The sequence below is a fragment of the Seriola aureovittata genome, chromosome 10, assembly GCF_021018895.1.
Source record: "Seriola aureovittata isolate HTS-2021-v1 ecotype China chromosome 10, ASM2101889v1, whole genome shotgun sequence".
NCBI lineage: Eukaryota > Metazoa > Chordata > Actinopteri > Carangiformes > Carangidae > Seriola > Seriola aureovittata.
In genome coordinates this window covers 15,421,263-15,442,467 of record NC_079373.1, presented here as the reverse complement: position 1 = coordinate 15,442,467, position 21,205 = coordinate 15,421,263, and the positions used below count along the sequence as shown (strand labels likewise).

At 41.8% G+C, this 21,205-nt stretch overlaps 3 protein-coding genes across 6 annotated transcripts; 2 read left to right on the top strand and 1 right to left on the bottom strand.

The window, feature by feature from the left end:
* Window positions 1-412: 412 nt before the first annotated feature.
* On the top strand, window positions 413-8,502 carry impdh1a (IMP (inosine 5'-monophosphate) dehydrogenase 1a). 3 transcript variants are annotated; one of them, XM_056388288.1, is made up of 16 exons: window positions 413-1,526; window positions 2,199-2,297; window positions 2,917-2,965; window positions 3,703-3,804; window positions 3,981-4,055; window positions 4,169-4,375; window positions 4,479-4,566; window positions 4,680-4,879; window positions 5,051-5,141; window positions 5,253-5,348; window positions 5,444-5,587; window positions 5,875-6,016; window positions 6,135-6,278; window positions 6,375-6,458; window positions 6,743-6,759; window positions 6,886-8,502. In XM_056388288.1, exons 1-16 carry the CDS (start codon window positions 1,291-1,293, stop codon window positions 6,987-6,989), a joined length of 1,878 nt encoding a protein of 625 aa, XP_056244263.1. In that variant the 5' UTR covers window positions 413-1,290; the 3' UTR covers window positions 6,990-8,502. The 3 variants fall into 3 exon arrangements, with proteins under 3 accessions (XP_056244263.1, XP_056244264.1, XP_056244265.1); XM_056388289.1 differs by lacking the exon at window positions 6,743-6,759 and having other exon boundaries at window positions 415-1,526; XM_056388290.1 differs by lacking the exons at window positions 413-1,526; window positions 2,199-2,297; window positions 2,917-2,965 and adding an exon at window positions 2,995-3,125.
* prrt4a (proline rich transmembrane protein 4a) lies at window positions 8,004-14,741 on the bottom strand. Of its 2 annotated transcripts, none has more exons than XM_056388287.1 (3): window positions 14,606-14,741; window positions 13,231-14,182; window positions 8,004-11,552 (listed from the first exon to the last, which is right to left on the bottom strand). In XM_056388287.1, exons 2-3 carry the CDS (start codon window positions 14,060-14,062, stop codon window positions 9,445-9,447), a joined length of 2,940 nt encoding a protein of 979 aa, XP_056244262.1. In that variant the 5' UTR covers window positions 14,063-14,182; window positions 14,606-14,741; the 3' UTR covers window positions 8,004-9,444. The 2 variants fall into 2 exon arrangements, with proteins under 2 accessions (XP_056244262.1, XP_056244261.1); XM_056388286.1 differs by having other exon boundaries at window positions 14,496-14,662.
* A 2,374-nt stretch (window positions 14,742-17,115) lies between these two features.
* si:dkey-5i3.5 (uncharacterized protein LOC565091 homolog) lies at window positions 17,116-21,115 on the top strand. Its single transcript, XM_056387386.1, has 4 exons — window positions 17,116-17,211; window positions 17,469-17,760; window positions 18,714-18,960; window positions 19,116-21,115. The coding sequence occupies exons 2-4, from the start codon at window positions 17,524-17,526 to the stop codon at window positions 19,475-19,477; spliced, it is 846 nt and encodes a 281-aa protein (XP_056243361.1). The 5' UTR covers window positions 17,116-17,211; window positions 17,469-17,523; the 3' UTR covers window positions 19,478-21,115.
* The last annotated feature ends 90 nt before the right edge of the window (window positions 21,116-21,205 follow it).

The following is a 21,205-nucleotide window of genomic DNA, read 5'->3' as shown; positions in this document are numbered from 1 at the left end:
TTTTGTTATGTGCACAATGAGCTTTGGGAAGCCACTCTGTCATTCAGTTTAAAGTTTAAAGACTCAATTCCAACATGTTGCTTTTAAAGGTTCTGCCTTCAGTCACACACTCAGAGACACTTGTGTGTATTTCTCTCTCTGTCCCAAAGGACCAAGACCTGCCACGTAACAGCATTCTGGGATTTGACCTTTGTTTCATTCACAGCTCCGTCTCCTTGAGCGCTGCAAAAACACACACACACACACACACACACACACACACACACACACACACACACACACACACACACACACACACACACACACACACACACACACCTTCACACCATGGTAATCCTCTGAGGGGAAAGTGTGTTTAAGTGTCATCTTGACCCATCCTTCTCTTCCTCAGTCCTACTGCCTCACTCCACCCTACACACCCATCTCACCCCACCCCATGCTGTATTAATGCTCCCAATCCTCTTTGTGGGAGAGTGACGTCTGCTACTGTCAGAAACAGAGTTAAGCTCAGCAGGCACCAGGAGAACGGAGTGGAGAGAAGCTCCCAGCCTTAGGGATAACCAAGCAGCACTGCATTCTGGTCCTCCAGGGGGAAGAAACTCTGCCGCCTAAGCAGGACCTGACTCTCATCCCCAGCCGCTGCTCATGCCTCCAGCTGGGGAAAATACAGCGAACTTTAAATTTGGTTTGTCAAGATAGTTGGCTTCATCAGCAGGTTAGCTAAATACTCCGCCGCCCTGCCAGAGGGCCTTGATGGCCTCTAAGGATGAGTGCTGAGAAGCTGGAATACAATCTCTTCCCTGGGCAAACAACATTGTTTTAAGAGACTTCTGTTGCTGCTGCTTCTGTGTTTTTAAGATTTTTGAAGAAAAAAAAAAACAACCCAGAAATCTTTTATCTTTTTCATGCAGGTGATCCTGTGAAATCTTGTCAGATCTTGTGAAATCTTCCATTTTTTGGTCATTTTGGTTTAACTGCTGTACTGGCAACAAAACAGATGGCAGGACAGCTTCCTCCCATGTCAGGTGTGTCTGAAAGGTGTGTGTGTGAACATGCACTCAAAGCATCGGGTGTTTATGAGTGCCTATAATTGAACAGCAATCTGAGTGTGCTGGTGTGTCTCTACTGGGAGCCGCTGGGGCCACTGTTTACTTGGAGTGTGAGGGTGTGATTTCGTTAATGTGTATAATACAAGTCAGAAGTGCTTGAAGAGTGTGTGTGTGTGTGTGTGTGTGTGTGCGTGTGAGGTGGTGGGGCCCTGTGGAGGTTGTAGCCCTGGATTTCCTCGAGATGGAGGGTCATGGTTATGACCGGTTTGGAGATGGGGAGAGGGACAATTACCAGATTGATTACCGGAGGATTGTAGGAGACATGGAACCAGCTCGGCCACGCATCTCAAACAGAGATGGGGAACAACCTCACCCCTATGGGGCCTATGCTCACACAACGCCACATGGACATGGGCATGAGACAGCAGCCCAGCGATACAGCGCTACACGAATCCAAGCTGGATATGAACCAGAAAGGTCAGTCTCACACTCACCACTGTGTATAGCCAGTAAGGTCATGACTTTTACAGCACTCCAGACCTTCTCTAGCCTTATAAATCATAAAAAATGTATCTTCACAAGAAACCAAGATGTTTTCTGATGTTTTCCTAGAAGCCTTGGCTGTGCACTTTTTCAAGTCCATTTATCAGCTACCTTGGCAGCCAACCAAATCCTCTTACTTACTGTACTGCCGTCATAAGTGTATAGAAGGAGTTTCCATTGACAAGGACAGATTCTTTTTGTTAGCATTTCCTGTCTTGACTCCAACATTTGTAATAGGATCTGGTTACAGCATGTGAAATAGAGGTCAAGAGAGAGAAGAGCAAAACAACATGCATGTTTTACACAAGGGATGAATATATCCAGCTATAAATAGCTGGCTAAATCAATGTTTGTTTGTTTTTCGGTGAGAACAGATTTGCTCATGATTTATGCACACTGCTTGCAATCACAGGAAGTATTAGACTGACGATTCAGTTAAAATAGGCAATGACACGTTCATTAAATTATTCAAAATCTGTAAGAAGTACTACAACTAATGTCAATTCAAATCTAGAAGCTGGAAGTTAGTTCATGGTAGAAATACAAGTGTCATCTATTCATTGTTATATTGTTACACACTTACATGCGTGTGTTTTAATATTTCAGCATGGCAGACTACTTGATCAGTGGAGGCACAGGTTACGTTCCTGAAGACGGGTTAACAGCACAACAGCTCTTTGCCATCGGAGATGGACTAACATACAAGTGAGAAATGCTCATGAAAACACACACACAGACACACACACAGACATTTTAATGGTATTGCTTACACACTTACGCAGATGCGTGTGCACAAATGGTACAACATGCATGCACATACAGAAGCACACAGAATTATGCAATGTCTTCCATTAAATGTTCAGTAATATCAGTGATGACACATCTGCTTAGGTTTTATATGGAGGATTATAATGAGTAATATGACTTTCAAGGATGACTCTGAGTGGTGTCACAGTCATTAAAAGCAGGGTCTCTCTGTGTGTGTGTGTGTGTGTGTGTGTGCTTGTGGTGTGTTAATGGGAGATGAGTGTAGTTTCCTTAATGGAGGTTATATGCAGGGTTCATCAGTGCGCAGAGGATAAATACAGAACATATCAGTGAGTTGAAAAGGCTGACAGATTATGTCTGCTCACTATGAGCTAAATGTAAAAAAAAAAACTACTGTTCACATACACCACGAAAGCTATATGATCCTCGTTTATGTAGTGACTTTCACTACTAATATTGATGATGAATTCAATTTATGTAATGCTTTTCCACTTCCAACGTAAGATGTTCTCATGTTCTCTGACCACATGTGTCTCCTTTCTCTCTCCCCTCTCAGTGACTTTTTGATCCTCCCTGGTTTCATAGATTTTACCTCTGACGAGGTGGTGAGTATCAAACTGTCCAGCCTATCACAGTCCACATATGCTGTTCCCAGGCTAGTGCACAGTACATTCTGGATTAATTTGTTCATAGATGATAGCACAAAGCATAATTTCTTTGGATAAACGTGAGCAGTCGCATTTGTCGTAGACGAAAGGGGTCACAGTAAGTTTTCTGCATGTAAGGTGTCTCTACTGTTGTAGTCATGCCAGTCCTTTGGGCTACAGACATACTCTTGTCCTCTAGTGTTCGTTGATATTCATGTTCCTCATAATAATTTGAAAGCACAGTTTGCTGTAATCCTTGTAATTAATCCTTCACTCTTTGTTATGTTCGTTAGTGAAGGGTGCTTGAGCACAGGGTTGTTTATTTGACTTGCTTTGTTTTTGTCTTTGCTCGCTCTGCTGGGACATTAAATTAATTTCATGCCTTGGTCACATGGGTTATTGCTGAAAAGCAGGTGTTCAAAACAGACGCACACCTGCGTCACCTAACACTCAGTAGGTGAAATCAGCGAGTCGGCCTCTAATGTGTCTAAACTGTGATGCCTTTGTGGTGCAGCTGTTTGTGAGGAAAGTAATGTCATGCTGATTTATCTCCCAGCATCCAAGCCCACACCTTTGGAGTAATTTAGAATGTGTTATAGCAGACCATTTAAGATGATATTTTAGACTTACTTTGCTTTACCTGCTTATCACTGTTTAAGATGGTGTTTCTGTTTCCAAATGCACCACACTTTTAGGATCTAACCTCTGCACTGACAAGGAAGATCACCCTGAAGACACCTCTCATTTCATCTCCCATGGATACAGTCACAGAGTCATCCATGGCCATCGCCATGGCAGTGAGTACACAGCACTACCCTACACACACCATACGTAAATGTTCACTCAACTTAGCAACATCATGCTGCACAGTCTGTGGCAAGTACAGCAAAACCTTGTACCTTTGAATATTATTTAATATGGGGTTTTTCTTCTTCTTTTTTTTGCCCCTCTATCCCTGATTGGCTGGTTTCAGCTAATGGGAGGGATTGGAATAATTCACCATAACTGTACAGCTGAGTTCCAGGCCAATGAGGTGCGCAAAGTCAAGGTAAGACTGACCAAGTCAACAAAGACATGAGTAAGTTATCTGTGACACTGAATGTCATTTTGAAAACACTCTACACTGAAACCTCCTAACCACTCAACATTTGTGTTTTTCAGAAATTTGAGCAAGGCTTTATTACAGACCCGGTGGTAATGAGTCCCCGACACACAGTGGGGGATGTGTTTGAGGCCAAGATACGCCATGGTTTCTCTGGGATCCCTGTTACGGAAACCGGCAAGATGGGTAGCAAGCTGGTTGGCATTGTCACCTCCAGAGACATAGACTTTCTGTCTGAGAAGGATCATGACAGACCCCTGGAAGAGGTGGGCATATAACTGATGTGTTTATATGTGCATGTGTAGTAGAACATGCAGCAGTTACATGATGTCAAATAAGTCCAATCATTTGAACCTCTTTTTCATTCAGGCAATGACAAAAAGGGAAGATTTAGTTGTTGCACCAGCTGGAGTCACACTAAAGGAGGCTAACGACATACTGCAACGTAGCAAAAAAGGTAAATCTGTCAGAGAGGTCACACTACTGTAGAGGCAAAGTAATCATCAATTGAACTTAAATACAGACTTTTTTGCTCCTTTGTGCACTCATTTTACACTCTGACTCTTTTAGGTAAGCTCCCTATCGTAAATGACAGTGATGAGCTGGTTGCCATCATTGCCAGGACAGACTTGAAGAAGAATAGAGATTATCCCTTGGCCTCCAAGGACTCCCGCAAGCAGCTGCTGTGTGGAGCTGCCATCGGTACGAGAGAAGATGACAAATACAGACTGGACCTCCTAATGCAGGCTGGGGTGGATGTGGTAGTCCTGGTAGGTTTTAACTGAGGAATGATCTAGTTTTTTTTTTTTTTAATCTATGATTGCATTCTGGATGTAATAGCACACAATGTTCCTATTTATTGCTTTAACTCAACTTAAAACCTGTAATGCATTTTATTGGTGCTTCATCTTTTTCAAGTATTTCAACTATTTTATCGACAGGACTCCTCCCAGGGAAACTCAGTGTATCAAATCAACATGATAAACTACATCAAACAGAAATACCCTGAACTACAGGTTGTTGGAGGAAACGGTGAGCTCATCTTCTTTCTTCTCGGCTTTCTTCTGCATTTGTGGAGCCAAAACTACCTCTTTACTATCTCCTCCTCATTCAGCTTTTTCCTGTGTCTCTGTCTCTCTCTAGTGGTGACAGCTGCTCAGGCCAAAAACCTCATAGATGCAGGCGTGGATGCCCTGAGGGTGGGCATGGGGTGTGGCTCTATCTGTATCACCCAGGAAGGTATGATAAAGAGTGCAGCACTGTGAACATCTACTGTCTTTAAATTACATTTTTTTGTGTGTGTGACTAATACTTATTTTACTCATGTTCCTCAGTGATGGCATGCGGACGGCCCCAAGGAACATCAGTGTACAAGGTTGCAGAGTATGCACGACGTTTTGGAGTGCCAGTAATCGCTGATGGAGGCATTCAGACTGTTGGCCATGTGGTGAAGGCTCTGGCCCTGGGAGCATCTACAGGTATTTTCCTGATTCCTCAAGAAGTATTAAATTTTCATGATATACATTTGGAACAGTCACTAGACACTTCCGTGAAATTACATATGAGGCACGGGTCTGAAGGATGCATGACTTGATGATTGGCAGTTCTGGTCATTTAACTATGTTTCTTTTAACAAATAGGCAAATTTTTCAAAATAAAATCAAAGCTTTGTAAAATCTAGTTGTAGTCTTTTTGCCCTCGCCTGTTTTCCTTTGCAACCAGCATCACTTCCTCCCACTTTTTTTGTCTGTATTTCTGCCTTCAGTTATGATGGGGTCGTTGCTCGCGGCAACCACCGAAGCTCCAGGAGAATATTTCTTTTCAGATGGTGTGCGTCTGAAGAAGTACAGAGGAATGGGTTCCCTGGATGCCATGGAGAAAAATAATAGTCAGAAACGCTACTTCAGGTGGTGTTGCTGTATAAACACTTATTCTGGAAAAATCTACAGTCAGAGGATGTCACTGTGACACATGTAGGCCTATCTCTTACTCTGTGTGAATGGTTCTGTGTTTCTGTGTGTCCAGTGAGGGAGATAAGGTAAAGGTGGCTCAAGGCGTCTCAGGCTCAGTACAAGATAAAGGCTCCATCCACAAGTTTGTTCCTTACCTCATCGCTGGTATCCAACACGGCTGTCAGGACATAGGAGCCAAGAGTTTGTCTATTTTACGGTAAGTGGGAAATTGTGTGTGTTTCTTTGTGTTTACTGTAAGTTTATCTTGTGTAAGGGCTTTTGGCTCAGTGTGAGCTGTGTGTCTTTGTCCCAGGTCGATGATGTACTCCGGAGAGCTGAAGTTTGAGAAGAGAACCATGTCTGCTCAAATGGAGGGAGGAGTTCATGGCCTCCACTCGTAAGTCTGACTTCTGACGCTACGGTGACCTTTCCCCCACCTCTACAACTCCTTCGTACTCCATGTGTCTCTTTTTTGTGATCCTTATTTCTCCTGTCTAAATATTATAGCGGGAGTGATGGTTTGAGGACGTCTGTCATCATCTGTTTCCTCTTGTTGTCTAAGCTTCACTTGTATTCAGTCCCTTTGTCAGAAACCTTTTTCTTGTCAAATAATTTACCTGTGCTTAGCAGCATCAAATTGTCTTCTCTCTTCCTCTTTTCTTACCCATGCTATCATATTAGATATTCTTTTGTGCCATGTAAGTACAACCAAGCGGTCGTCACACTGCCATCCTTCTTTGGTTGATTCATCTCCATTCAAGTCACAGACAGACATCAAAACACAGAAAATGCTAATACTTTACGTTTTTCTATTCCAAATGTAGTTATGAGAAGCGGCTTTACTGAGGCGGGAGGAAGAGGAAATGCTCGATCAGGACCCAACGTCCCGACCCCAGCAGCTATGAGCAGATGTACCGGGCGCATGTGACCAAACTACAAACACAAAGCTATTGTTGCCGTAAAACATCCACTCTAAAATCTGACACCTCTTGTTTGTGTCCTCTTCTCCTTCTCCTGTTTGTTCTCATTTCTGATCCCTTCCAGGATAGACAAAACAACAAACTTTAATCCGAGCAGGAGGTCCAAAGGAGAGCCAAAGAGTTACGCAACTGCACATGAACTCTTTGGCTGTCTTTCTGTGGCCAAGGTGTAGTGAGGCTAATGTAATTAACTACTCTGCTGATCCCTTTCAACAAGCAAATGCAGTGACTACTTTGGGATAAGCTGACCTAATGAGAGGCCCATTTCCCCGTTGGCCTCCGAATTGGACCCTGATAGAGAAGAGTATACACCTGTATATACAATGTAAAGCTTGCAGAGTTGCAGTCTTTTATTTCCAAGCTCATTTAATATGCCACATAAGATACTTAATTCTATATTTTAGTTACATAAAAAAAAGACAACAAAAAGCACCATATCTTTGACATAATGTTTTGAATATTTTACATTTTATTTTATTAAAAGAGGAAAGAAACATAAATGTTTAACACATTTAAGATAGTTCTTTGCTGATGTTAAAAGCAGGCTGCACAATTGTAAAATAATCTTAAATTTTATGTAGCCATGGTCATATTTTCTAGCCTGCGACCTTGCATAAAGCTTACTGAGTCAAGAGTAAACATGTTGTACACACAGGACAGTTATGGTTTCATTGTCTTCTTACTGCACTTGATAGTTTTTGTGGTGGCAATTTCAATGTCATTTCTCTATCTCTGAAAAAGTGGTTGTTACAATGATGGATGCTCTACTCTGATCAACCTGCATGAAATGTGCTGCACTGTTGCAGAAGGGAGGCTTGGCATCAGCCTTAACTCACACAAGTTTGTAGGAAGGAGCGCCTTACAGGAGCAACCACATGTATTCTCACTCAGGATTACCCTCTGTTCATTTTATTTGGAGGAGGAAACACTAGACAACAAACGGTTTGAGTGACGACACAGGAGAGTATCCATGCTTTACTTTACTATTATCTGATTATAATCCATTTACTAGTATCTGATTATAATTACATACATTATCCCCATATTCATAATACAAATGAGTCTTGACATGTTATGACCTTCCATAATTTCATTTTGCAAAACTACATTGTTAATTATATGGCTATCAACTGTACATAATATATAATACAGATAGTTATGTGTCTTTTTTCAGGCTCAGTATTAAATAAATTAAATGGTGAGTCATTGACATAGGGCTAGATTTATTTCTTTGTAGAATGATAGACAAAAAGATTATTCCAGTTTTAAAATATGATTTCTTCTTTTTCTAGAAGGTTCACATCTTTGGTATTATATATTGCTCTATGATAAACACTGGATCTGAATTACGCAATAACTTCCAACCAAATAAATGAGCTATTTGTCTATCATTCACACTAAGGCTTCAGAATTATATTTACTGTAAATAGTATTACATGAATAAAGATAATTTTGACAACATTTTTTGTCCTATCTCCAGAAAATTGTGTTAATACCACTTGAGGTCAATATTGTAAAAATATAGTAAATGTAATTTTGTAAAAATTAAAAAACAATACCACTCAAATGGTTGGCTAAGCAAGCAACACAAACTCATCCTGTGTAAATATGATTTTTCCTCAAATTTCCATGTTCATTGCACCACACTAAGAGAACATATTATCCTGTGTGAAAACTACTAAATACCTAAATGTCTTTTCCTATGATGGAGTATAAGTTTACCAACTCTGTTCACTTAATGGACATCAAGGTACTGATCATGTGATGGCAAAAACATTATGCTTCACTGTCACAAACAGACTGTAGTTTCTAGCTCCCTCTCACAATGAGATTTTAATATTTCTTCATATTGTTTACCAATGTACATGAAATTGTGTCTGAGGTGATACTATCACAAATGGAAAGAGGTCAAATGGAATTATCACATTATATGTTAATGAGCATGTTTTACTTTTTCTTTTGCGGAAAACACAGAAGTACATCAACAGTGTTAAATTAAACTTTTTTTGAATCCATATTGTTTGTCCAAAGGGATATGAAGAACGTTTTTCTTCATATTCCTTTCATAGACTTTTGGAGTTTCTTTTTGCAGGACAGCTTCAATGTCAAAAAGCTCAACATGTCAGTTATACAAATATTACACCTCCTGAAGTGGAATGAGCACAGATTTAGATTTGAAATTTTACAACAATATTTTAAGGGCATAAGTTGCTGAAAACATTGTGACAAAGTCAGCAGAGACTAAGTTGGGTCTACATATTGCATCAATAATGTCCATTGTCCTTTCATTAGTTAGGTAATTATTTCACCTGTATGACTTTTATGATGTACAATTTAAATCACAATCAGATTCTGCTATTTCCTGCTACAATGTCGGTTGCATTCCACTCACAGCTGGACTTCCTACAATTCAATGGTGTCACTGCAAACACTCAGAGCATCAATTTGTCTGCACACGTTGACAAACTCTGCCTGTACAGCCAGATCCCATTCCAGCTGTTTGCTTTCACTCAGGTGTTTAGTCCCTGCCAGTCGGCCAGAACCCTGGATGTCCTGGGAGGCCAAGCTCAGGGTTCGGTAACGCCTGTGGTAAGACAGGTGGGGAATTGCTCGTGGAAGACTGTGCTGAGCAAAGCTTTGCCCTCTGTTGGCCCAGGAATGTGAGCGCAGCTTTCCTGTCACCTTAGGATTGCTGCACAGACCCTGGGTTGATCCAGAAACACTATCTTTCCAGTCCCATTGCTCTGGTGTCTTGCTTTGAGATGTCAAAGAGCCTGGCTGTGGCTGGGAAGATCTAGAACTAGGCAGGGCTTTCTCTTGATCCATGTCTCCACAGGAAGAGGTTCGGAATAAAGCATTTTCCACAGAACTGGGACCTTGCTTTGATGTACCTTGGCTAGGAGAACTCAAGGAATGGCTTGAAGAAGCATGGAACAGCCTTGGCAAACCAAAAATACTGTGCGAGAACAGGGACTCACTGAACAGAGCCTGGTCAATACTGCGAGACAAGTCTATGGGAGATGGGGGCCGCAGGTCCACAGTAGAGTCAGTCTCTAGACCTAAGCTATCCAGTGAAGATAGCTCAGACTCAACTGCATTTTTAGGCTTATGAGGTGGGCTTGGGGGTGTAGGTAGAGGTAGTATAGTAGTCCGTGTTTGGCTGGATTTTGGGAGACAATCTAGCCCATTTCCAGGAGGATCCACAATTGAACAAAGAGGAAGAGCCTCTGACTGTCCCTTACTGATGACATCACAGACCACCAGCTTTTCTTGCTTACCTTGGGACCAGGAATCAAGTGAAGAGAGAACAGGAGAGTTTGCGCCTCCATGAGAGGGAAGGGTTAGCCCTCGTGAAGGGGAGCTGCAGGAGAGGCGGGACCAGGATCCTGGCCGAGGGTGAGTTATGGTCTTGATCGAGGAGTTGTTGTGACAGAATAGAGGGTGTGTGCCAATGAGAGACAAACCTAGACACACCCCAATCTCGCAGAGTCTGCAGCCTACTTGGTAGCCCCACCAGGACCAGGGCTGGAACCCATATCCATCAACACCACCTAAACCAAGGGCATGCAGGATCCCATAAAGCTGTAGACCCCCACACCCTAACAAACACAACGAAGCTCCTACTCCAGCTCCTGCTGCCCTGTGCCAGTCTTCCACTTTGGCAAAGGGGCAATTTGCAGGTCGCATCACTTCAGGAGATCCTCCAGTCTCTCCATTGTCATTCAGCCTGTAGATGTGTTTTGTGTCGACTCTTATTAAGCAATAGAAGATGAGGTAGGAGCATGAGAGAAAGATGGTTAGAAACACAAACAGACCATGAGGAGAGATCAGGATCATGGTGGGGAGGCTGTGGAAGAGCTGGAGCAGGCCAACACACCCTAAAGAGACTCCGAAATGTAACAGGGACACACACAGTAACAGGCGAGGTTTGGGCAAGGCTGAAAATGAGGTGGAAATAGCAAGTGGGAGTGAAAGACGCATGCGTGAGCGCAATGAAAGAAGGAGGAAGGCCAGGGAGAAGGCTGAGATCAAACAGGGAAAGGGTAACTCAGAGAGCATCAGAGAGCCCAGAGGGGGGAGACGGTCTTGGTGACTATAAGCATCATAGAGCAAACAGAAAGCTTGGATCCCTGCAAATGCTAGGAGGAACAAGTGCAAGAGGGTGAAGTAGGGGATTCCTGGGGGACACCGCAAGGGAAGGCCTAACAGACAGACCACAGAGATTAGGCTGAACACAGTGAAGACAGACCCTAGGCCATAGATATGAGCTTCCCATGCAAATCCCCATGTGGCAAGGGCAGAGTTCCAGTCCGAATACAGAGGGACGTAAAGACCAGGGCTGAGAGCCAGAGAGGGGCGCAGGGACTCGTCGGGAGTAAAATCGTCTGGGTAGGTGGGAGTCCAGGACTGGTTTGTTGTTTTGCAGGGTGTTGCAGATGTGTCCATGTTACCATCAATCAAGAGTGTGCTACTGGTCTTTGAGACAGGCAGGCCATTGTGCCTGGAGTCATCTGTAAAACAAGTAAAGTAAAATAACATGTTACCAATGTATTTGTTGTGTCAACAGGTAACCAAAAGGTAAAAAATATATCATAGGTGAAAGTTTTTAACTGACCGAGCTAGCACACTAAAATAACATGCTGAATATGCTAAACTTTACCTGCAGAACATCAGCAAAATACAGCCTTACTTTATTACCAGTGTGGCTCTTGCTATTATAGTCTTGCAATTTTAATAGGAATTTCCTAGCAATTTTAATAATGATGGTATAAATGTAACAACATAACGATCTTAACAATGAATACAGGCCAAAATAAATTATATTCACAGTCTTTATTGTCCAAAAAGAGAGCATGGTGGAATCTGTCGTGTGTGTGAAGTTAATCCATAATAAAACAGAGCAGGCTCGTAACTGGGAATCTCTAACTAGGTCACAGAGAGTGGGAGCATGAGCACGTGGTGTGTGTGTGTGTGTGTGCGTGTGTGTGTGCGTGTGTGTGTTTGTGTGTGTGTGTGTGTGGGTTTTCCTGTAAGAGAGACAGAGATGTGTGTTGATTAGCCAGTATTGACCTCATTGCTGCTTTCATTTTGTGTGGCTATTACAAAGCATGATGAAAAGGTGTTATTCTATCTTTAATGTTGCATTCTTTCAGCAAGAATCTGCAGATGATGACCATTGTGATGGTGTCACTCAATAAATGTAAGCATCTCATTCTCTAAGTGAAATAACCTCCAGAGTAAACTGTGTGAAGCAGTGGGAACACACTGGTTATAAATGGAATGCGTCCTATTTGTGGTCCTCCATTAGTCATTGAGTGATTGTGTTGATGCAGAAGCAGCAAACAAGCAATGAAACAAACATGAGATTGTCTCTGTAGTCACTTCAAAATCTACAAAAAAAAAAAAATCATTTTGATGTGACACAAGTACCATTTGGTAGTTAATTAACAAATTGGCTGTTAGACTGAAAATTGTCCCTAGTATGAAATTCATAGGCAGATTGAGGAATGGTCATTTGTCACATATTTCTGTCAAAGCCCTCCTCCCCCTATGTGCTTGTGGACACAACACATCATTTACTTTGACAAGTGAGTGTTATTGTGTGTGTGTGTGTGTGTGTGTGTGTGTGTGTGTGTGTGTGTGTGTGTGTGTGTGTGTGCGCTTGTGTGTGTGTGTGTGTGTGTGTGTGTGTGTGTGTGTGTGTGTGCATGCGTGCGTGTGTCTGTGTGTCTGTGTGTGTAGTAAATACTGCATGTTCAGGTGTGCACCACATTGAATCATTGAATGTGGGTAATGGACACTGGTTGCAATGGGAATGAAGAGTTTCTACATTAACAAGAGAGTGGAGGACTGAGTTGGAGAATCTATGATAAAAGGACTGAGAGCACAAAATGAGGGAGAGAGGGTCGGGGAAGAGGGAGGGAAATATTTTTGAGGAGTGAAAGCTTGAGGGAGTGAGGTGATGCAAACCATCCTGTGAATGTAAAACAAGTGCCTCTGCCAGTGGAATGCATATCACAAACACTGCAGTCACACATCCACTTGGAGTCTTTTATTTTGGATATTTAATGAGGACGACACTATAAATCCTACCATTCACAACACAACAGGCCATATATGACGAGTGTTCACTGTGATTTGTGTCAGGTTAGAAAAATAAAGAATGATGGCTTTAGGAGGGACTCTTACCTTTTTCTGCCTCCATGCTAACAGCTCCTCTGTGTACAACACGGTCAGTAATATCAACCAATCCATCTCCAGTCTCTTTCACTGGGACAGTCCCCTCCTGTGTCTTTCCCTGTGTGGTAACAGAAAGGTCCGTGGTCCATGCCCAGCTGCTAGTGGCAATGGGCTGAGTGGTGTGCTCAGGGCTGGGCCCAGGTCCAGCAGACAGCGGTGAAGTTGAGTCCTGGTCTGGTCCGTCTGATGGAAGTGAGCCAGACAGAAGAAAAGGTAAGTGGCTATCAGTTGTCTTGTGTTGCGAGGCCGGGAAAGTTAGCTGATTCTTTCCAGTCTGTGTAGAATTCAATATAGAGCCAGTGCTGGTCTCAGCTGGCTGATACTTGACTGTTTGTTCCTGGGTAGGTTGAGGCGGTACTGCTCCTGATGAAGACCTTATTGGTTGTTTACTTTCCTTAGAGGTAGCATCTTCTGTAGCACTATCTGTGGGTCTGGATAGGAAAAGTCCCTTCTCATTGGGATTCACAAGAGATGCCTCTGTGCTCTCTTGTAAATCAGTGTACTCCCCGATCACACCTTGTCTATCTGATTCCTCAGATGACAATAAGGGCCAACTCACAGGTAGACCCAGGAAGTCAACATTCTCGGGTCCAAACAGGGGATTCACCGGAGCTAAACCAGATCCATGCACTCTCTGTGACGGCTGTGTGAGATGCTGCACGGCCGTGTCTGTGTCTAGCTGTTGTGTTTCCTTGACATTTTCTCCAGTTAAGGCTGTGACATGAAGTGAGAGAGGCAATGAGAGGGGGAGGAGAAGATAAAGATTCCACAGAGAGAGCATGGTGAGGGTCCGTAAACTCCACCGCAAAGTCACATGCTGTATGTTTGTGGTGTTTTTGTCCAATCACATGTTTGACAGGTCTCTAAAGTCAGGTCTCCAAGTATATTATGCTTAATACGCCTGGGAGATAAAGGAGAGAGGAGTCACTTACAAGACACAATCAGTGTAAACACTCATCAAATACTGTGTATTGTTAGGATATCTGCAATAAATAGCATTGGTCTCTGCATGTGGAGTACTAAAGAGCAAATACTGTATATGAAAAGCATTCCAGTGAGGTACATGTAAACAGCCTACACCTTTACCCTATAAAGTCCTGTGACATACACACAGTACAAACATTAGTGTCAGTGATAGAGCTACCTAATGACAGCGCATGAAGATACATTAATTGCTCTTTTTCCCGTAGCCAGTCTCGTTTCAGCATTCTTACCTCATCAACAGCCCACTCTGCTGCAGCCTCTTTAAACATATATGCCGCTCTGTGTTGCTGCATGCCTGCAGTCTCTCTCTGCGTAGCACTCTGTGTCCTTTCATACTCACTGTGCTGTGCCCCTCTTCTCTTCATCAGACATTCGACACATGGGACAGACCCCACCTCCTCTTGACAACCCCCGCTGTCCCACACTTTGCCGCTGCGCTGATCTGACAGTGTGTTTGGCTGTTTGCACAATCCCATTCTCCTAAATCGGAGGCATCATCCACCCCACACTGAGTATCATCGCTTTTGTCGTTGCATAGGAACCCCTTCTACTGTCTCTCTTCCACACATGTACTCACACACATCCCTCTGGTGTTTATGATGTACAGTATGTATAAGAGAAGAAGAGAAGAGACGAGAAGAGAAGAGAAGAGAAGAGAAGAGAAGAGAAGAGAAGAGAAGAGAAGAGAAGAGAAGAGAAGAGAAGAGAAGAGAAGAATATGTTGTAGGGACATAGAAAGGCTCATCAACCAACAGGCAGACATTACCCTGCACTAAACTAACCAATGCTACAGATCAATACATGCCACTGAGTGTAATTTACAACTGATGCTGTGCCCTTCCTCTTAATAGCCATCACATCAGCAGCTCTGTTTGAAACATGTCACAGCAATGGACGAAGCTGAATTTCTCTTTTATAGCATACATGCATAATGCATGATAGTGGTTACTTGTGTGTGTATGTACATACAGCACCTCCTATGAACCTAGCTCATGCACTTTTTAGCAAAGCATTGTTAAACTGTGACCTTGTTGCCATGCCAATTATTGAGGCCAGAGCCATGTGTGATCTCTCTCTGATGATGCCCTGTTACTATAGCTTTCTTTATTTTCCTCCTTCCAATGTTATCAGACATGTTCCTGTGTTCTGTTTTTACCCAATGGGGGAAATCTAGTAGCCTCATGGCCTAATTCAATTCCCAAGGATGGTTCTAAAATAGACACTGATCCACATACCTTTGGATGCATTTAGAGCCAGAGAGTTTAAAGCACAGCCACACATTGTATTCTTTCTCTGGCTGGCTGATGTAAGGATCTGAAAAGTTCTGTTTTAAACTCTCCATTGACTACTACTGTTGAATTAGCAGGGCACAGGGATTTTTAAGCCAGGTTTATTGTTGTGTGGGCATTCTGCCAAATGCACATTGATTTTTCTTCTGTCCAACAAAAAATGAGATAAATAGGGATCAAACTGCTTTCCAAACAAATCTGCCAAACATATATTTAGCTCAAAACACAAAGAGATGAAGACATACACGCTGAATCTGTATGCCAAGAATAATGTTGGCTGTGACAGCAAATACCACAGCCAATAATGAAGAGAGCAGTTTACCAACTGTCTCCTGAATTCTACCTTGCCTCTGCACAGGCTGCTGCTTGCAGGATAAAAAACAAAAACAAAAAAAACTTGCTTAAATCAATGAGATTCAGATTTCACATAAGACAGTGAAGGCTATTTCATTAGACAGTCAGTCAGTGGTGAAGATAGCAACTTCCCGAGGGGTGTGAATAACCCGCTGTCTGATGAGGATACAGGAAAGCACCAACCCAGCCGTAACTAAAGGGACTGGAAACGGACAATGACAGGCCAAACATATGAGCTCAGTGAGGGACATGGCCAAATTATTGCCGCCTCACACTTGCTATCCTAACTCATTGGGCAACTGGTTTCTGTTTAGACAAGTCATCCTCCAACAAGACAAAGTCAGCAGGGACTGGGGTCCAGCTGGGAATGTGGACAATCAGGACAAGACACAGAAACAAAGCTGCACAAGCAAAGAGGAGGATAAAAGCAAGCAATGACCCTGGTTAGGATAATGGATGTAGATGAGATAATTTTTAAAAAATATGTAATTTTTGTATGTTGAGCTCCTAATAAGCATGTCCATACAAGCATGATCATAAAATGTCCAACAAAGGAGGTCATAGTGATCAGGGTAAATGTTAAGGTTATCCATGGTTAACATTATCATAATAATGTACCGGTAACCCAAGTCTGGCTGATTTGTCAACATGATGACAATGTTCCACATTTAGAAACAAATCTTTGATTCTATCCTCAAATTTGCACATTTTCTTAATCTGTTTGTTCCTCCACCATTAGAAATACACATATGTCTTTGGATATTATGTGGAGGGAAAACTTCATATAATTGTCCTTTTGGCATTTAGTGACTTGATGGCAGATACTATAGTATCGACTTTGTAACAAATAATTAATGACACTGTAAATGTTGGTCTGTATACAATATACTACAATGCCATACCAATACAACACCATTATATTAAAGGATATGAATGTGCACTACATAAATATCATTATTATATATAAAGATGTTACTGTAATATCTATGGACAATCTAAAATCATGACACCACAAACAACAGGGCCTATGATAAAGCCCCTATAAACACATCAGAGTCGAGTCACCAATTTCACCATAGATAGATAGATAGATAGATAGATAGATAGATAGTTCGTTCACGGGCAGTCTGTTACCGAAAGGGGGCAGCAGTTCGCCTGAGATGCAAATAAGGTCAAAACACCCATGAAGAAGAATTGCAAGCTCGGAGAGGACAAGTCTATGTAAATACATTTCATAACGACTGTTGACAGAGGACTTATGTCCAACGATGTGTTAGCATCACTGGCATTAAACCAACACCTGGTTAGTAACTTAAGTAAGGGGCTTCAGATATAATTTTATAGTTACGAACACTTTTAGAATTGACGTAATGTACAGTTAAAGACAGTTAAAGGCTTGTTTTTCTGCGTTAGCGTTGTGTTCGTATGTGTTATCTCTTAAAAAAGTAGCAGAGATACAGTTAATGTTGGGTTTATAACATTCAGATTCATTCATTCATTCATTTATTCATTCATTTATTCATTCATTTATTCTTGTCCCTTGTTTCCTTTTTTCTGCAGGCACCCCCCCCTCCCCCCCGCCCTTACTCCACCGGGAAGCCTGGCAGCAGCAGCTATGTTGTCCCGAACAGCCCTGAGCAGAGGAATTACAGCCCACCGCCTCAGTAAGAATGTCACTTTCTACGTGAACGAAATAGCATCTCCAGCCTCGGGATGTCAGACCAAAGCCTCTCAAGACCTTAAACCTCTCATGCTGATGCTGCCGTGGTTGGGTTCGCGTCCCCAAGCTGTTGCCAAGTACTGCGAAATCTACTTCCGCACCGGCTTCGATGTGCTTGTAGTGGAGAGTGAGGTAAGGACAATATAAATCAGTGACCGACAAAACACGAAGGATGCTATTGTACATGGTCAGTTCTGTCACAACCACAAATAATTGGTATCGACATCATGATGACTGACTCAGCTGAATTATTATGATTTATGCTGAAGTTTTAGCAGCAAATATGTGGTTTCTCCTGCACTTAGTTAGCTATTAGCACTAGCTATGCGTCTATAGCTATAGGGAACTGGTTTTGTAGGTCAACTGTGTTCAAACAAGATAAGAGTTAATTATTAACCCCTTGAACTCTATAGGCAAAATTCACATTACATGCCTTAATATTCACGACAAATATTTTTTTTCTTTTTGCTCAGATCTGATCTTCTTGTTGTGACTGTTCACACTTGTGTGTTTAGGAATGATCCACATCCTACATCACTGTGAACACACCTGACTTGAAAACAACCCACATGCACACATTTACAACAACAAACAAGACATATGCCACTGTCAGGGAGTGGTGCAAAGGGTCATCTCATAGATAAGTTGTTGTGCAGGTTGTATGGCCGTTGAGGGCGAGTCTGGGAAAAGTTCAGAGCTGTAGCTGGAAGAGCAGCTATTGCAGGCAATTCTGTGAGTTGTGTGGTTGCAATGAGGGAGTCAGTACAGTGTGGTGTTACACTGTGGTCATGCAGTGTGGTCAGCATTAAACTGACCTAAAGGTGCAGTGAAGTACCAACATACATAGCAATGCACCATGAAAGGCAGGGAAGAAGAAGAGTGTAAGATGGTAAACATGTATGCTGGTTTCAAGGCTTGAAACATTTTCTGTATACTGTAGTAATCGCAATATAAAAGACACATAAGACAGTGTTTGGCGAATAATCATCATTGTGATTTCATTGTGATTTGTGGCCCTAATGGAAAGTTTTTACACATCCCCAAAGACTCAAGTGATTCCACTTTCTGTTTGTTTCACTCACAAGGTGCAAGAGTTCCTTTGGCCTCGCTGGGGTCTGGATCATGGAAAGAGTTTGCTGGAGTTGCTCCAGAGCGAGCGCTTCGCATCCCGCCCACTTCTTGTCCATGCCTTCTCTATCGGTGGCTACACATTTAGTCAACTGCTGGTGCACGTGTCCCAGGACACACAGAAATATCAGTCGCTCACTAAGAGGATCAAAGGCCAAGTCTTCGATAGCTTGGTGGTGGGCTCTCTGGAGACGATGGCCATAGGTTAGTTCAGTGTTAACATAATTTAATTCATTCATATCATGTCATTAGTATCCATTATTATGCACAATCATTCATAAAGATGATACATGTATGAAAAGGAATGAATGTTGTTTCAGTGCAAATGAATTAAGTGCGGTTTTCTCCTTTCTGTCCAGGTCTAGGGAAGACTGTGTTTCCTCGTTTTGAGACTCTGGTCAAAAAGATAAGCATGCTGTACTTTGGCATGTTCAAACACCAAACGGTGGACTATTTTAACACAAGCATCGATGTGTTTTGGAACACTCCCATCCCTGCTCCTGCACTCTTCTTCTTTTGCGAGAACGATGCGTTAAGCGACGCGCGATCTATGGAGGATCTGATCGATTACTGGCGGAAGTGTGGGATAAACATCACAGCAAAGAAGTGGGAGGATTCAACACATGCAGGTCACCTAAAGAGGCACCCACAAGAGTATCTGACCACCCTCGACTTGTTCCTCTGTTCACTCCAAATCACTCCGTTGAAGGCCAAAATGTAAGATGGTTTCATTACAACCTAATACCATATTAGCATGACTTTTCTTAAACTTAACTTAAAGTGTTTGTTAGCTTATGGTGTGTTGCTATATAGATTCATTTCCGATATGGTCAGCTATCAGTCCTGTTCATTTTAATTCAAGTTTGATGAAGTGATGGGGAAAAAAAACTATTTATTCCTCGTTATGCATAAAAAGTGCAACTACAGTTTCAGCTTACTATCATGTCCCATCAAAAACACAATTATTTTTCTTTCTTTTAATCAACTATTCAGTGCAACTCTATTTCAGTGTAAATAAAATACTTTTAAATTAATAATTAAATCACACGTTTTTACCTTACCTTAATGAAACCAAATTTACGACATAGTGTCTTTGTGAAGAAGCAGAACTCAAACAGTATCTGAACTACTTCCCAAACCCTAATTTCCAAAGCAAATGTGTTAAATACTGTTCTTCATTTTCCTGTTCAAAGTTATTCTTAGAGATGAATGCAGTAGAAAGATGTGAGCAGAGATAACCACAAGCACATTTGCATTGTAAGGCAAGGCTATTTGTGTTACAGGTAAACTCAACATGCTTTATGTTAAAGTGCATACAACAAGTGTCATGACAATATATGAAAAGACTTTTTTAAACTTATGATTCATTGACCTGATTAATAGAGTCTCAAAGAAAAGTGTGTTCCAATACCACAGCAATCACTGGTTATGGACAAAGATATTAGGACACTCAGGACACCTCCTCAACAAAGCATCTGTTTTTTAAACTTGTCTGACATTGTCTGAATTCTGTACCCTTGATTCTGTTTACAAGTTGGTTGTACTCTCATCTCAGGAAGTAAATTGCTGCTTTGAATAAGTTGCATAGTAAAGATGTAGAGTTACATTCCTCACATCGGCACAGTGACGGCGAACACAGGGAAATGAAACCTGTCACTTGTGAAACCTTCCAGTGTCTTCAATGAATGTCACGATGTTCAGAAACCTCTCCACATTACAGTTTCCAGTCAATAATGTATAAAGCCAGAAAGGAGATTTATAGTGCAATACAAAGGTTATTTTGTGAAACAGAATATGAGCCATTGTGCATGCTTTGTTTTTCTACTTTCTCTACGCAATAACCGTTCATAGATATGCAAACAATCTTCAGGGACCACTGATTGTTTTGACTTGTGCCATGAAGAATATCTCTTCTTCCACAAGGAATTCCACCTTGTAGGTGTTTGTTGACCCTGCTGAACAATAACCTTTTGATAACACCCTAACACCCTCCAGTTCACATGGCTCCTTCAGACAGAGGTGTCTCAAGAGGTCTTTTTTTTATACGTTCTTTACCAAACATGTTACATTACACTGATAACCTGTGATATCCATCAGTTATATGGGTGTTTTTCCAAAACTGTCAGACTTTACAAAGGTTTACCTCTCTTCAATTTTAATGAGCCCCGTCTGTGACTGTTACACTATACCAGATAACCTCCAAAATGTCTTGAAGGTGGTTGTTGAACACTAAAGCTTTGTCTTTCATAACTTGAACTTGAATACAATTCTGATATGTGCAATTATATTCCAAACAAGTTTTTGTCAACATTTTATTGTGCCTTTTGTTTGGTTTGGAAATAAATATGGGAGCAACTTTTTTGAGGTATGATGTTTTTTCAAATTCATTTATAGAAAAGTCAAAAATGTATTTAAATGGAAAGTTATTATCAGTTCTGTGCTAAAGTGG